This window comes from Eucyclogobius newberryi, unplaced genomic scaffold, assembly GCF_026437365.1.
Source record: "Eucyclogobius newberryi isolate DKJ021-1_F unplaced genomic scaffold, fEucNew1.0.hap1 SCAF_4, whole genome shotgun sequence".
Lineage (NCBI taxonomy): Eukaryota > Metazoa > Chordata > Actinopteri > Gobiiformes > Gobiidae > Eucyclogobius > Eucyclogobius newberryi.
The window spans coordinates 35,143,284-35,155,885 of record NW_027316056.1 but is presented as its reverse complement, the minus strand read 5'-3'; the positions used below and the strand labels follow the sequence as shown (position 1 = coordinate 35,155,885).

Genomic DNA, 12,602 nt, shown 5'->3' with positions numbered 1-12,602 from the left:
AGCAAACAAGATAATACTTGAATAAGAATAAATAAGAAGTTCAAAGATCATAAAATGTATATCCATCCCTAAATTGAAGCGATTTTGTGGTTTCTAAAGTGACTTCCTGTTTGGACACGAGCAGTGGATGTGTTTCTATGGAGATCAACAGCTCCGTTCCAAAAGTCCAAATATAAAAAAGCATATTGAATAATTGAAAGCTCGCTCAGGCTCAGGTCTGTGGCAACTAATGAGCAGAAGAACTAAACATTTGTGTCTGAAACGTTATAAACCACCAAACTATTCAAAGATATTCACAGATTCTTAAGTTTTACATGTGTTTTTGGGACAACATGGACCGAGCTGCTTAGCCTCTGTTGTATAACTTATCTTATTGTAACTCTTAATATTTGCATCTAAATCCCTGTGGCAAAAGCGTTAAGGACTGTCGAGCTCCATCACTGTTACCTAGCAACCACACTGTAAACAAGGGACAAATCCATATGAATTACACAATAAACGTTCACCACGGTGAACAGGACACGCCCATATATGGTACGCACTGGCTCGGATGGAGTGGACGGGCACGAAGACGTCCTGCAGCGACGGTTCCTCTGACGTCTTCTCTGAGGACATGTCCAGCTCCAGATAGGGCCGAGTGTGGGAGTGTGACCTGAGGGCAGAGCAGGGGCTTTAGTGGGGCCCACGCTAACGGGCTCATGACCTGTACAAGTTTCCCAGGATCCCAGGGTCCAAAAGTCATCTTCAATCAAACTGATAACAGCTGAAAGTCAACCAGCCACTGTAGGAACCAGCAGGGGCCGCAGTACTGTCACGTGTACCAGCAGGGGCCGCAGTACTGTCACGTGTACCAGCAGGGGCCGCAGTACTGTCACGTGTACCAGCAGGGGCCGCAGTACTGTCACGTGTACCAGCAGGGGCCGCAGTACTGTCACGTGTACCAGCAGGGGCCGCAGTACTGTCACGTGTACCAGCAGGGGCCGCAGTACTGTCACGTGTACCAGCAGGGGCCGCAGTACTGTCACGTGTACCAGGGGCCGCAGTACAGTCACGTGTACCAGCAGGGGCCGCAGTACTGTCACGTGTACCAGTAATTATACTGGAGTTATAATGGAGTTATACTAGAGTTGTACTAGAGTTGTACTAGAGTTGTACTAGAGTTGTACTAGAGTTGTACTAGAGTTGTACTGGAGTTATACTGGAGTTGTACTGGAGTTGTACTAGAGTTGTACTAGAGTTGTACTAGAGTTGTACTGGAGTTGTACAGGAGTTGTACTGGAGTTGTACTAGAGTTGTACTAGAGTTGTACTAGAGTTGTACTAGAGTTGTACTGGAGTTGTACAGGAGTTGTACTAGAGTTGTACTAGAGTTGTACTAGAGTTGTACTAGAGTTGTACTAGAGTTGTACTAGAGTTGTACTAGAGTTGTACTAGAGTTATACTGGAGTTGTACTGGAGTTGTACTAGAGTTGTACTAGAGTTGTACTAGAGTTGTACTAGAGTTGTACTAGAGTTGTACTAGAGTTGTACTAGAGTTGTACTGGAGTTATACTGGAGTTATACTGGAGTTATACTGGAGTTATACTGGAGTTATACTGGAGTTATACTGGAGTTATACTAGAGTTATACTGGAGTTATACTAGAGTTATACTAGAGTTATACTAGAGTTATACTAGAGTTGTACTAGAGTTGTACTCGAGTTGTACTCGAGTTGTACTCGAGTTATACTAGCGTTATACTAGAGTTATACTAGATTTGTACTAGAGTTGTACTAGAGTTGTACTAGAGTTGTACTAGAGTTGTACTAGAGTTGTACTAGAGTTATACTAGAGTTATACTAGAGTTATACTAGAGTTATACTGGAGTTATACTGGAGTTATACTAGAGTTATACTAGAGTTGTACTAGAGTTGTACTAGAGTTGTACTAGAGTTGTACTAGAGTTGTACTAGAGTTATACTAGAGTTATACTAGAGTTATACTGGAGTTATACTGGAGTTATACTGGAGTTATACTAGAGTTATACTAGTTATACTAGAGTTATACTAGAGTTATACTGGAGTTATACTGGAGTTATACTAGAGTTATACTAGAGTTATACTAGAGTTATACTATAGTAGAATAAGCTTCAGTTGTAGTCATCTGGACTCAGTTTGAAAAATAGACGTTTCGACTCTCATCCAAGAGTCATTGTCAATAAAAGAATTTAGATCGAGAACTCCGATATTAATACTGTTCTGTGGTAAGACCCGCCCATTGGGAGGAGCCTTCCTGAAGTAGAAAGAGTGGTTTGTTTCAACAGAAACTCCCCCCTTGTATCTACCGAGCTAGCCTATTCAGAATCTTAATGGGCTATTAGAATCCTCTTTGTCTTTGTGAGACCCTGGCACAACCACCCTGAGTACCTGATTAGCATCTAAATGTCCTGGTCCTGGTCCTCTACCTTTCCAGGGGTTCAGTATCACATTATAAATAACAGGAAGATTAAACCTTAGCCCTCCATTTCTGTTTAAAGAAGGTCTTTCTTTTTTAACAAAAATAGCTTCCTTGACTCCTCTCTCAAACCATCTTTTCTCCCTGCTTAAAACCTTCACCTCACCGTCTTCAAACGAGTGATTAGAGGCTTCAAGATGGAGATGCACGGCACCCTGTGGTCCTGAACTTGTAATTTCTTCTGTGCTGATAAAGCCTCTTGTAGAGTTATACTAGAGTTATACTAGAGTTATACTGGAGTTATACTTATACAACAGTTAACACATAAAGCCTGTGGGACAGACTTTACAGAGTCATGGTTGTTTCGCACGTCGTTTCCCGATAAAGACATTCTAGACCATGGTCCAAATCAAATCGGCCAAAACAGCCATTTGCCATGAACAAAAAAAGCCTCTACTTTCCGCTGTCATTTTTTCAGAATATCTGTGGGTTCAGGGTTAATTCATGTTTTTGTCCTTTGGCCAATCTTTGGTTCAGTAAAAAAAGAGCAAGAAACCAGCAAGATCCAGTGTCTGCGCTTTTAAAAGTAAAGCTGTGTTCATCTTTTCTTAAGTGTCTCTTTTAAATGTGTAAATGTTTTTTTTTTTTTAATGATTTATGTAATGCTGCTGCTTCTTCACTTTGGCCCGGACTAAACCCGGACTAAACCCGGACTAAACCCGGACTAAACCCAGACTAAACCCGGACTAAACCCGGACTAAAGCCGGACTAGACCCGGACTAAACCCGGACTAAACCCGGACTTAACCCGGACTTAACCCGGACTAAACCCGGACTAAACCCGGACTAAACCCGGACTAAACCCAGACTAAACCCGGACTAAACCCGGACTAAACCCGGACTAAACCCGGACTAAACCCAGACTAAACCCAGACTAAACCCAGACTAAACCCAGACCAAACCCGGACTAAACCCAGACTAAACCCGGACTAAACCCAGACTAAACCCAGACTAAACCCGGACTAAACCCAGACTAAACCAGGTCCAGAACCTGCAGGGCTGATCACAGAATGCTCCACACATCTTTGCTTAGGAACTCTATATAAGATCCATAAACGAGGGCAGCAGCAGAGCCACGGGAGCAGATGATCCCGAAGCGTTCACCCCCAGATCTACTGTGATGACCCGCATTAGTCCTGGTGCCAGGCTTCTGAGCCCCCCCCCCCTTCTGTGTTCAGCACTGCACCGCTACACACAGCTGGAACCCCGAGTGCTCGGTGGGATGCTGCGTGGTCCGGAGGGTGCGAACCCAGAGTGTGCTCTGCTCTGCTCAGCCCAGTGCCAGGGTCTGATCGCATGGGATGAGGATTTTGGGTGAATGTGACGTCTCGAGCCCAGAGCTTTAAGAGCTGAGTGTGTAACGGCACTGCACTGTTTATGTGAGCGGGAGAGACGTTTAACCACGTACAATAGGACTGTATTCATTATTCTATAACTTATCATTTGTTTTATTTATGCCCATGAATGTTATTTTCTTATGATTATCTCGTCATGTGGCGACGGTAACAAGTGTACCAGACCACACCCTCAAGTTGCTTCACTCCACCTCATATTTCACCATATTAACACCTCTTGCTCCACACCCTGCGCTCTCTCTTTCTCTCTCCCCTTTTCCTTTTTTATCTCTTCAAGAAAAAAATAAGGTATAGCATAAAACACATACTCTGATGACGTACAACTACAGGAGGCAGTAAATGCACCTTTTCAGTCGGCCGCCAACCGCCATTAAAAGTAACACCACAAAGTTAAGCTAAGCCCAAGTTAACTCTAAGACCAGTGGCCAAATACGACCCGATGTCTGTAAATTGTGCCGTCGAATAAAAACTAAACTAAACTTAGATGGTTAGTGTGAGGCGCTTGTATTATTTATGTGCTGTAAAAAAGGTCCTCCGTCAGCTGAATATAACGTGACACTAGAGGAAACAAGCCAAAGAATACAGACCACACTGTTCTGAATTCTTCTGTTATCTGTGTAAAGTCACTCACAAGGGCCGAGCGTGGACATTTATTTAACCAGGACGGTCCCACTGAGGCCAGTTTTCAGAGGGAGGAGCCTATTGTACATGTTTTTAGTGGTCGGGGAAACCGGAGGCTACGTTTCCCAACACTCACTGATGTTGGAAACGACTACATTTAAAGGCTCCTGAAAAATAGAATGATATTCCGTTCAAGAAATGCTCTTTTCTGCAGAGAATATTGGAAAGGACTGTAAAGTACTGCAAAAAACATTATTACATTGAATTTATTTCGACACAATCATTATTATTGTTCTAAAACAAGTTCATGTATCAATGTAAATGAATGTATCGTCACTGTCAAAACAAGACAAAACCAAGGCTAATTTAGACTATAAAAGGAAAATGTTGAGATGATCATGATTTTCCCTTTTCAAACATTAACCCTTTTGGAGGACCGTGGCGTTCATGCAATATATTCAGTTTGTTGTGTTAATGACGATTAAGTCTGTCAATATTGAGATATCAGTACTTTTGGGACATAATGTGCGAGCGTGCCATAACGTAATGGGCCATAATGGGCCATAACGGGCCATAATGGGCCATAATGGGCCATAAGGGGCCATAACGGGCCATAATGTGTCTCAGTGCTGATCTTAAATGAGTCCAAACACTAACGTAATGTTTCCCTGGCTATTTCTGGCACAGTGCAGCTTCTTTTGGGCAGACATGTACAAATACAAACCAAATACAGTATGTTTGAACGTTTTGACCAAAAGCAGAAGAGTTACCGGGAGTGTGTCGGCTCAGTCTGGCCCCTCCCCTCCCACGGCTCATCAGGACCAAAGGGCTCTTCATCCAGCTGTCATCAACACACAACACAACACACAACACAACACAACACAACACAACACAATACTTTATTCTGTGACTGTAAATTTAGACAGTAGAACCTGTGTCCTGCCCTGGGCCTCACCTTGATGAGCTCCTCCAGGTAGGACGTCTTCTGTGTGGGACAGTCTGAAAGGACCTGCCCCTCTGTGTGACCTCTGACCTGCCCTGGCCCCTCCCCCTCCACAGGTGAGTGGGCTCTGCAGCTGCTCAGCTCAGGGTCCAGAGAGGAGAGGTCGATCAGGTGGTACGACTTTACTTCTCTGGGGCTGGACACTGGAACACAACAGATCAAACACACTGAGCTGTGTCTTCATTCTAGGGCTCAATCAATCCAAGTTTAAAACAGTCAGATTAAGAACACTTCTGTTGTAATAGGATTCTGCTCAAAGTTTACATTTTAAAAGAGAATTGACAAAAAATACAAGAACTTTTCAGACCATGTTTGAACAGATCTACACTACAGAGATGGCATCGAGTTCACTCATTAGAACTTCCTTTCTTGATTGTTCTACATTCATAAGAGGACAGACAGCTCCAGATGGCAGTATACAGCCAACACACACAGATGAACACCTGCGCTTTGATTCCAACCATCCACTTCAGCACACGCTTGGGGTGAATATGACATTATAGCACAGACCCAAGAAGCGCACTCAAACTCAGAGGGCAAAGTCTGACCCCAAGTGGTCTCTCAACTAAGCAAAAAGAGCCTAAAACAATAAAAAAGGATCCAAGAAAAGGAAAGGTGTCTCTATCTCTTTTGTGGCGCGAGACTGGCTGACAATGACGGACCAAGAGTGAATGCAGTCTTTCTGGCTCCTGGTTAAAGGTGTATGTGCTGTTCACCTGCAGGGAGTCTGACCTGGGCTCCGGTGCACAGGCGTCCCCTCGGCTGCTGCTGCTTCACTCCTCAGTGTGCTCACATGTGCTCTGTAGGCGTTTATGGCTAGTGTTAGCTCGTCATTAGCCTCCAGGACCTGAGACAGAGCCACGTCCTCCTCCGCTGTCTCACTGGCCAATCGGAACAGTGTGGGGCGGAGCCGGTCGCAGCGCTCAAACAGACCCTGCACAGAAGCAACATTAATGAGCTTTTAACCTTTCAACAGAGTTTTCTCATCATTGTATTGGATTTACATTAATCCTGTATGGTCCTGCAACTCAGGCTCCAGTCTTGTTTTCACCCCCTACCCCCGCCCATATTTTGTTGTATCAAGTTGTATCTTATATTTACCTTTTTTAATATATATATTTATTTATTTTTTATGGCCCAAAGGCTTTATTTTACAAGACAGTCGCAGAATCAAATGGGAGAGAGAGGGTACAGACACCCAGCAAATGGTCGAGGACTGGGATCAAAACCATGAGGCTGCAGTGGCATTAACCACACATGTGCCACGCCCCAAACATCAACAAGCACGAGTTTAGTCAATAACTGTCATCAACATAAAAATGTTAGCATCAGAAACATTGTGGCACCCTCTGGGGGTAAAATAGATTTTTACTTTACTTAAAAAATCTGGTGCAGCCCGTTTAAGTTATAAAATAAATGTGAAGGTAATTGATGTGCCACAGAAATAAAGCAGTGTCTGGATTGGGGTAGAACCTGGATGTCCTGGCTGGGCTGCTGGTTGGTGCTGCTCTGTGACTGTCTCTCTAACACCTCCTGGAGCTGTCTGCTGCTGCTGTGGACCTCCTTCAGAATGTCCTCCCTTCTCTTCACCCTGGCCACACGCTCCTGCTCCTGTTCAGAAAAAGAATACTTCATTATGATTATTATTTCCCTGTCTGGGAAACTGGAGCACCCAGAGGAAACCCAAACAGACACAAGGAGCCAACACAAATTCTGCATTATCTGTATTCTTCTTGTCCTTTAAACCTGCTCTTGTACATTTTCTTTGGCATCTCATGGTTCAGAACTTGAGAGCGCAGTGTAGTGCCACTGCAGCACAGCGTTTTGTTTTGTCAGATTACCAGGCACCAATCCCTTTGCCCCTCAAATTTCATGTGACAACAATCCCCAACATTTATGACACAGTATGCAAGATTACTTCAAACTTCAAAGTTTGATGAATCTTATTTAATAGGTCCTCTCCCCTTGAGCCTCAGAAAAAACACTCTTAGAGCTCTGAGATCCACACAGCGTGCCCGCATTAGCCTGTTGGAGCAAAATAGGTGTGTTTATCTCCAGTTTGTAATTCCCTATGTTGACTGCAGGTAGCGCTCTACTAAATTCCTGACGTGGAAAACGCCTGACTTCTAAAAGCCCACCCTAGCTTGGTGTTGTGACGGTGGGTTTCTTGGTGTTGTGACGATGTGTTGCTTGGTGTTGTGACGATGTGTTGCTTGGTGTTGTGACGGTGTGTTGCTTGGTGTTGTGACGGTGTGTTGCTTGGTGTTGTGACGGTGTGTTGCTTGGTGTTGTGACGGTGTGTTGCTTGGTGTTGTGACGGTGTGTTGCTTGGTGTTGTGACGGTGTGTTGCTTGCTGTTGTGACGGTGTGTTGCTTGGTGTTGCTTGGTGTTGTGAAGGTGTGTTGCTTGGTGTTGTGACGATGTGTTGCTTGGTGTTGTGACGGTGTGTTGCTTGGTGTTGTGACGGTGTGTTGCTTGGTGTTGTGACGGTGTGTTGCTTGGTGTTGTGACGGTGTGTTGCTTGGTGTTGTGACGGTGTGTTGCTTGGTGTTGCGTGGTGTTGTGAAGGTGTGTTGCTTGGTGTTGTGACGATGTGTTGCTTGGTGTTGCTTGGTGTTGTGACGGTGTGTTTCTTGCCCGTAGCTTGGTGTTGTGACGGTGTGTCGCTTGCCCGTAGTTTGGTGTTGTGAGTGTGTGTTTCTTGCCCGTAGCTTGGTGTTGTGACGGTGTGTTGCTTGGTGTTGTGACGGTGTGTTGCTTGCCTGTAGCTTGGTGTTGTGACGGTGTGTCGCTTGCCCGTAGCTTGGTGTTGTGACGGTGTGTCGCTTGCCCGTAGCTTGGTGTTGTGACGGTGTGTTGCTTGCCCGTAGCTTGGTGTTGTGACGGTGTGTTGCTTGGTGTTGTGACGGTGTGTTGCTTGGTGTTGTGACGGTGTGTTGCTTGCCCGTAGCTTGGTGTTGTGACGGTGTGTCGCTTGCCCGTAGTTTGGTGTTGTGAGTGTGTGTTTCTTGCCCGTAGCTTGGTGTTGTGACGGTGTGTTGCTTGGTGTTGTGACGGTGTGTTGCTTGCCTGTAGCTTGGTGTTGTGACGGTGTGTCGCTTGCCCGTAGCTTGGTGTTGTGACGGTGTGTCGCTTGCCCGTAGCTTGGTGTTGTGACGGTGTGTTGCTTGCCCGTAGCTTGGTGTTGTGACGGTGTGTTGCTTGGTGTTGTGACGGTGTGTTGCTTGGTGTTGTGACGGTGTGTTGCTTGCCCGTAGCTTGGTGTTGTGACGGTGTGTCGCTTGCCCGTAGCTTGGTGTTGTGACGGTGTGTTGCTTGGTGTTGTGACAGTGTGTCGCTTGCCCGTAGCTTGGTGTTGTGACGGTGTGTGCAGTTACCGATTGCATGGCGCTCTTTATGAGTTGGTTTGCCGTCTCCAGATCTTCAGGACGCCCGCTCTTCAACAGCCGGTCCAGCAGCTGAAGAGAAATACACAGTGAGGATTTATGCTATACCGGTGCATGAGATCAGATCCAACAGAGAGGATCTGTTACCTTGGTAGTGTCGTCCTGCTGGAATATGGAGGCGGAGCTTCTCTGGGGGGCGGGGGGCAGGATCAGGGAGCTGGACAGTTTTGGGTCTTTCTTCACTATATCTACAGCAGCAATGTAGAATGAAGAATATTTAGTAGATCAGATTTCCTTATTGCTTTACTTTATCACAGGGCATACTTGACATATGTCAAATCAACTTAATCAACAGTGTTTGTTGTATTTTGACAACCAAAATTAAGATATTCCTTCACATTTTGTATCTAGTCCGATCATATTTGGGCAGACGGTGGCAAATACTGTGGCTCATTGTATTCTAAAGTCTGCACGCTGGAGGCTCTTGTCCGACCCACTGAAACTGACCCTGTTTCTTGAGCATTTCATAGGCCTCCTGGATCTTGGGTTGGTCTCGGAGCCACAGGGTCCATCCATACAGCACCTCCACCAGGCGCTCCTTCACCTTCTCTGGACTCCACACACCAAAGTACTGCACACATACACAGTCGGGCCGTTGGGTGAGAGCGTTTGGATGGTTGTTAGGGACAAAGGGATTATTGTAGTTCAACAGTTCATATTTCTGTCTCCAAAAAACAGAAAACATGTTTTTACAGAATTATCAGTTCAACTATGCAGGTGAATAAACTAGTAAAATAATACAGTACCAATGGTACAACAAGCCATTGGCTGTGTGTATTGTTACAAAACCAGCCGGAGGAAGTGTGAGTGCTAAAGGTGGTTAGAGTTACATCAGCTCCACGACACAGACAAGAGCCGAGCTGAACTCCGCCCTTTATTGTGGAAGCTTTTCATGGCTTCTTTGGTCAAGTCTGGCCTATTTTGTACCAGGCTGAGCCTGAACCGGGATTCATTAGATTTTTAAACAATATGTTAGTTTGTCTGATGTGATTGCAATACCCAGAGGAATAAAACAATTAAAGTAAAATAAGTAAATTAATAACATTTTTGACCGCTTGTTCTCATTAAGGGTCGCAGGTGACTTTGGGCCTTTTATTGAATTGGTTGAATATTTTTGTGGTTTATTTAACGGGAGTGTCTACAGAGCCGCGGCACGCGGCCGAAACTGCATGGGGTTTTTGTGCCGCGGCTCCTGAAACTGCTGGGCTATTTGACCGCGCCTGATTAGACCGCACAGGGTTAGGGTTGGGGTTGGGGTTAGGGTTAGGGTTAGCCATGAGGCTATATGGCTGTGCCGCGGCTCCTGAAACTGCTGGGTTATTTGACCGCGCCGCGGCTCTGCAGCCACAGCCTTATCTAACACTGCCCGGCCGTATAAAAAGATGGGTCAAAAGACAAATTTCCCGATGGGAAGAATAAAGTGTAGCCTTGACCATGACCATGACCATGACCATGACCATGACCATGACCATGACCATGACCATGACCATGACCATGACCATGACCATGACCATGACCATGACCATGACCATGACCATGACCATGACCATGACCATGACCATGACCTGACTTGGATGAACCAGAGCCAAATTTGGCACAAGCACAAACATTTCAAGCAGTGTTTAGCATGTAGCATGTGACTGATAATACGCAGTACCTTTGGAGAGAGCACTTTGATGAGCTCATTGAGGAACCTGAACTTGCCCACCTCACAGTGGAACTTGGGGCCGCACTCGTTCATACACGCCTCTAGGACCTGCAAAACACACAGGAGCAGACTTTTTAATAAAGCACATTAAGACGAGCTCAGGTGCAACAGGCGTACAGTAAGTGCAACTACAACGAGGTCTAATACACTGACCAAAGAAAACAAGTCAAATCATTGGCATCAAGCAGAGAAAACATCCAAGAAAAAGTTTGGGACGAGCTGGAGAAGGCTTTGAGCTGTGGTCACGCTCTCCATCTTCTATAAAAGATCTGTGTGAGGATCAATGTACCGGATGGAAATACATATTTTATTACTACAGAAGCTTCACTCTGCCACAGTGAATGTGTTCTGTGATCAAAGCTAAAGGTCCAACCAAATATTAGAGCGTGTGCCCCTTTTGGTCAGGCAGTGTAGAATTTAGTGTCACATGACCAGAGGAGCTTATCTGATTGGACACAGTCCACCAGCCACAAGATGTGAATGAAAGAGTGTGTCCAACTGTGGACGAGGACTAGGCAGAGAGCAGAGGCGGAGCTGTCAGCGCAGGACAGTCACGGGACCATCAGACCAGGACCACCCTCAGACGAGGACCACCCTCAGACCAGGACCACCCTCAGACCAGGACCACCCTCAGACCAAGACCACCGTCAGAACAGGACCAGCCTCAGAACAGGACCAGCCTCAGAACAGGACCAGCCTCAGACCAGGACCACCCTCAGACCAGGACCACACTCTGACCAGGACCACACTCTGACCAGGACCACACTCTGACCAGGACCACACTCAGACCAGGACCACACTCAGACCAGGACCACCGTCAGAACAGGACCACCCTCAGACCAGGACCAGCCTCAGACCAGGACCACCGTCAGACCAGGACCACCGTCAGACCAGGACCACCGTCAGAACAGGACCACCCTCAGACCAGGACCAGCCTCAGACCAGGACCACCGTCAGACCAGGACCACCGTCAGACCAGGACCACCGTCAGAACAGGACCACCCTCAGACCAGGACCAGCCTCAGACCAGGACCACCGTCAGACCAGGACCAGCCTCAGACCAGGACCACCGTCAGACCAGGACCACCGTCAGACCAGGACCACCCTCAGACCAGGACCACCCTCAGACCAGGACCAGCCTCAGACCAGGACCACCCTCAGACCAGGACCACCCTCAGACCAGGACCACCGTCGGACCAGGACCAGCCTCAGACCAGGACCACCGTCAGACCAGGACCACCCTCAGACCAGGACCAGCGTCAGACCAGGACCATCGTCAGACCAGGACCATCGTCAGACCAGGACCACCCTCAGACCAGGACCACCCTCAGACCAGGACCACCCTCAGACCAGGACCAGCCTCAGACCAGGACCACCGTCAGACCAGGACCAGCGTCAGACCAGGACCAGCGTCAGAACAGGACCACCCTCAGACCAGGACCAGCCTCAGACCAGGACCACCGTCAGACCAGGACCAGCCTCAGACCAGGACCACCGTCAGACCAGGACCACCCTCAGACCAGGACCACCCTCAGACCAGGACCACCCTCAGACCAGGACCACCCTCAGACCAGGACCAGCGTCAGACCAGGACCATCGTCAGACCAGGACCACCGTCGGACCAGGACCAGCCTCAGACCAGGACCACCGTCAGACCAGGACCACCCTCAGACCAGGACCAGCGTCAGACCAGGACCATCGTCAGACCAGGACCATCGTCAGACCAGGACCACCCTCAGACCAGGACCACCCTCAGACCAGGACCACCCTCAGACCAGGACCACCCTCAAACCAGGACCAGCCTCAGACCAGGACCACCGTCAGACCAGGACCAGCGTCAGACCAGGACCAGCGTCAGACCAGGACCACCCTCAGACCAGGACCACCCTCAGACCAGGACTACCCTCAGACCAGGACCACCCTCAGACCAGGACCAGCCTCAGACCAGGACCAGCCTCAGACCAGGACCACCCTCAGA

At 47.5% G+C, this 12,602-nt stretch overlaps 1 protein-coding gene across 1 annotated transcript in view; it reads right to left on the bottom strand.

The window, feature by feature from the left end:
- Nucleotides 1-12,602, bottom strand: part of LOC140378294 (ADP-ribosylation factor-binding protein GGA2-like) — a 48,335-nt gene that overhangs the window by 2,118 nt on the left and 33,615 nt on the right. The window contains exons 4-12 of the mRNA XM_072464075.1: nucleotides 10,574-10,672; nucleotides 9,364-9,487; nucleotides 9,004-9,104; nucleotides 8,848-8,928; nucleotides 6,943-7,080; nucleotides 6,202-6,403; nucleotides 5,422-5,612; nucleotides 5,237-5,307; nucleotides 543-652 (exon numbers count right to left, since the gene is read on the bottom strand). Of these exons, the coding sequence (XP_072320176.1) occupies nucleotides 543-652; nucleotides 5,237-5,307; nucleotides 5,422-5,612; nucleotides 6,202-6,403; nucleotides 6,943-7,080; nucleotides 8,848-8,928; nucleotides 9,004-9,104; nucleotides 9,364-9,487; nucleotides 10,574-10,672 (1,117 nt within the window). The remainder of the gene's footprint in view (nucleotides 1-542; nucleotides 653-5,236; nucleotides 5,308-5,421; nucleotides 5,613-6,201; nucleotides 6,404-6,942; nucleotides 7,081-8,847; nucleotides 8,929-9,003; nucleotides 9,105-9,363; nucleotides 9,488-10,573; nucleotides 10,673-12,602) is intronic.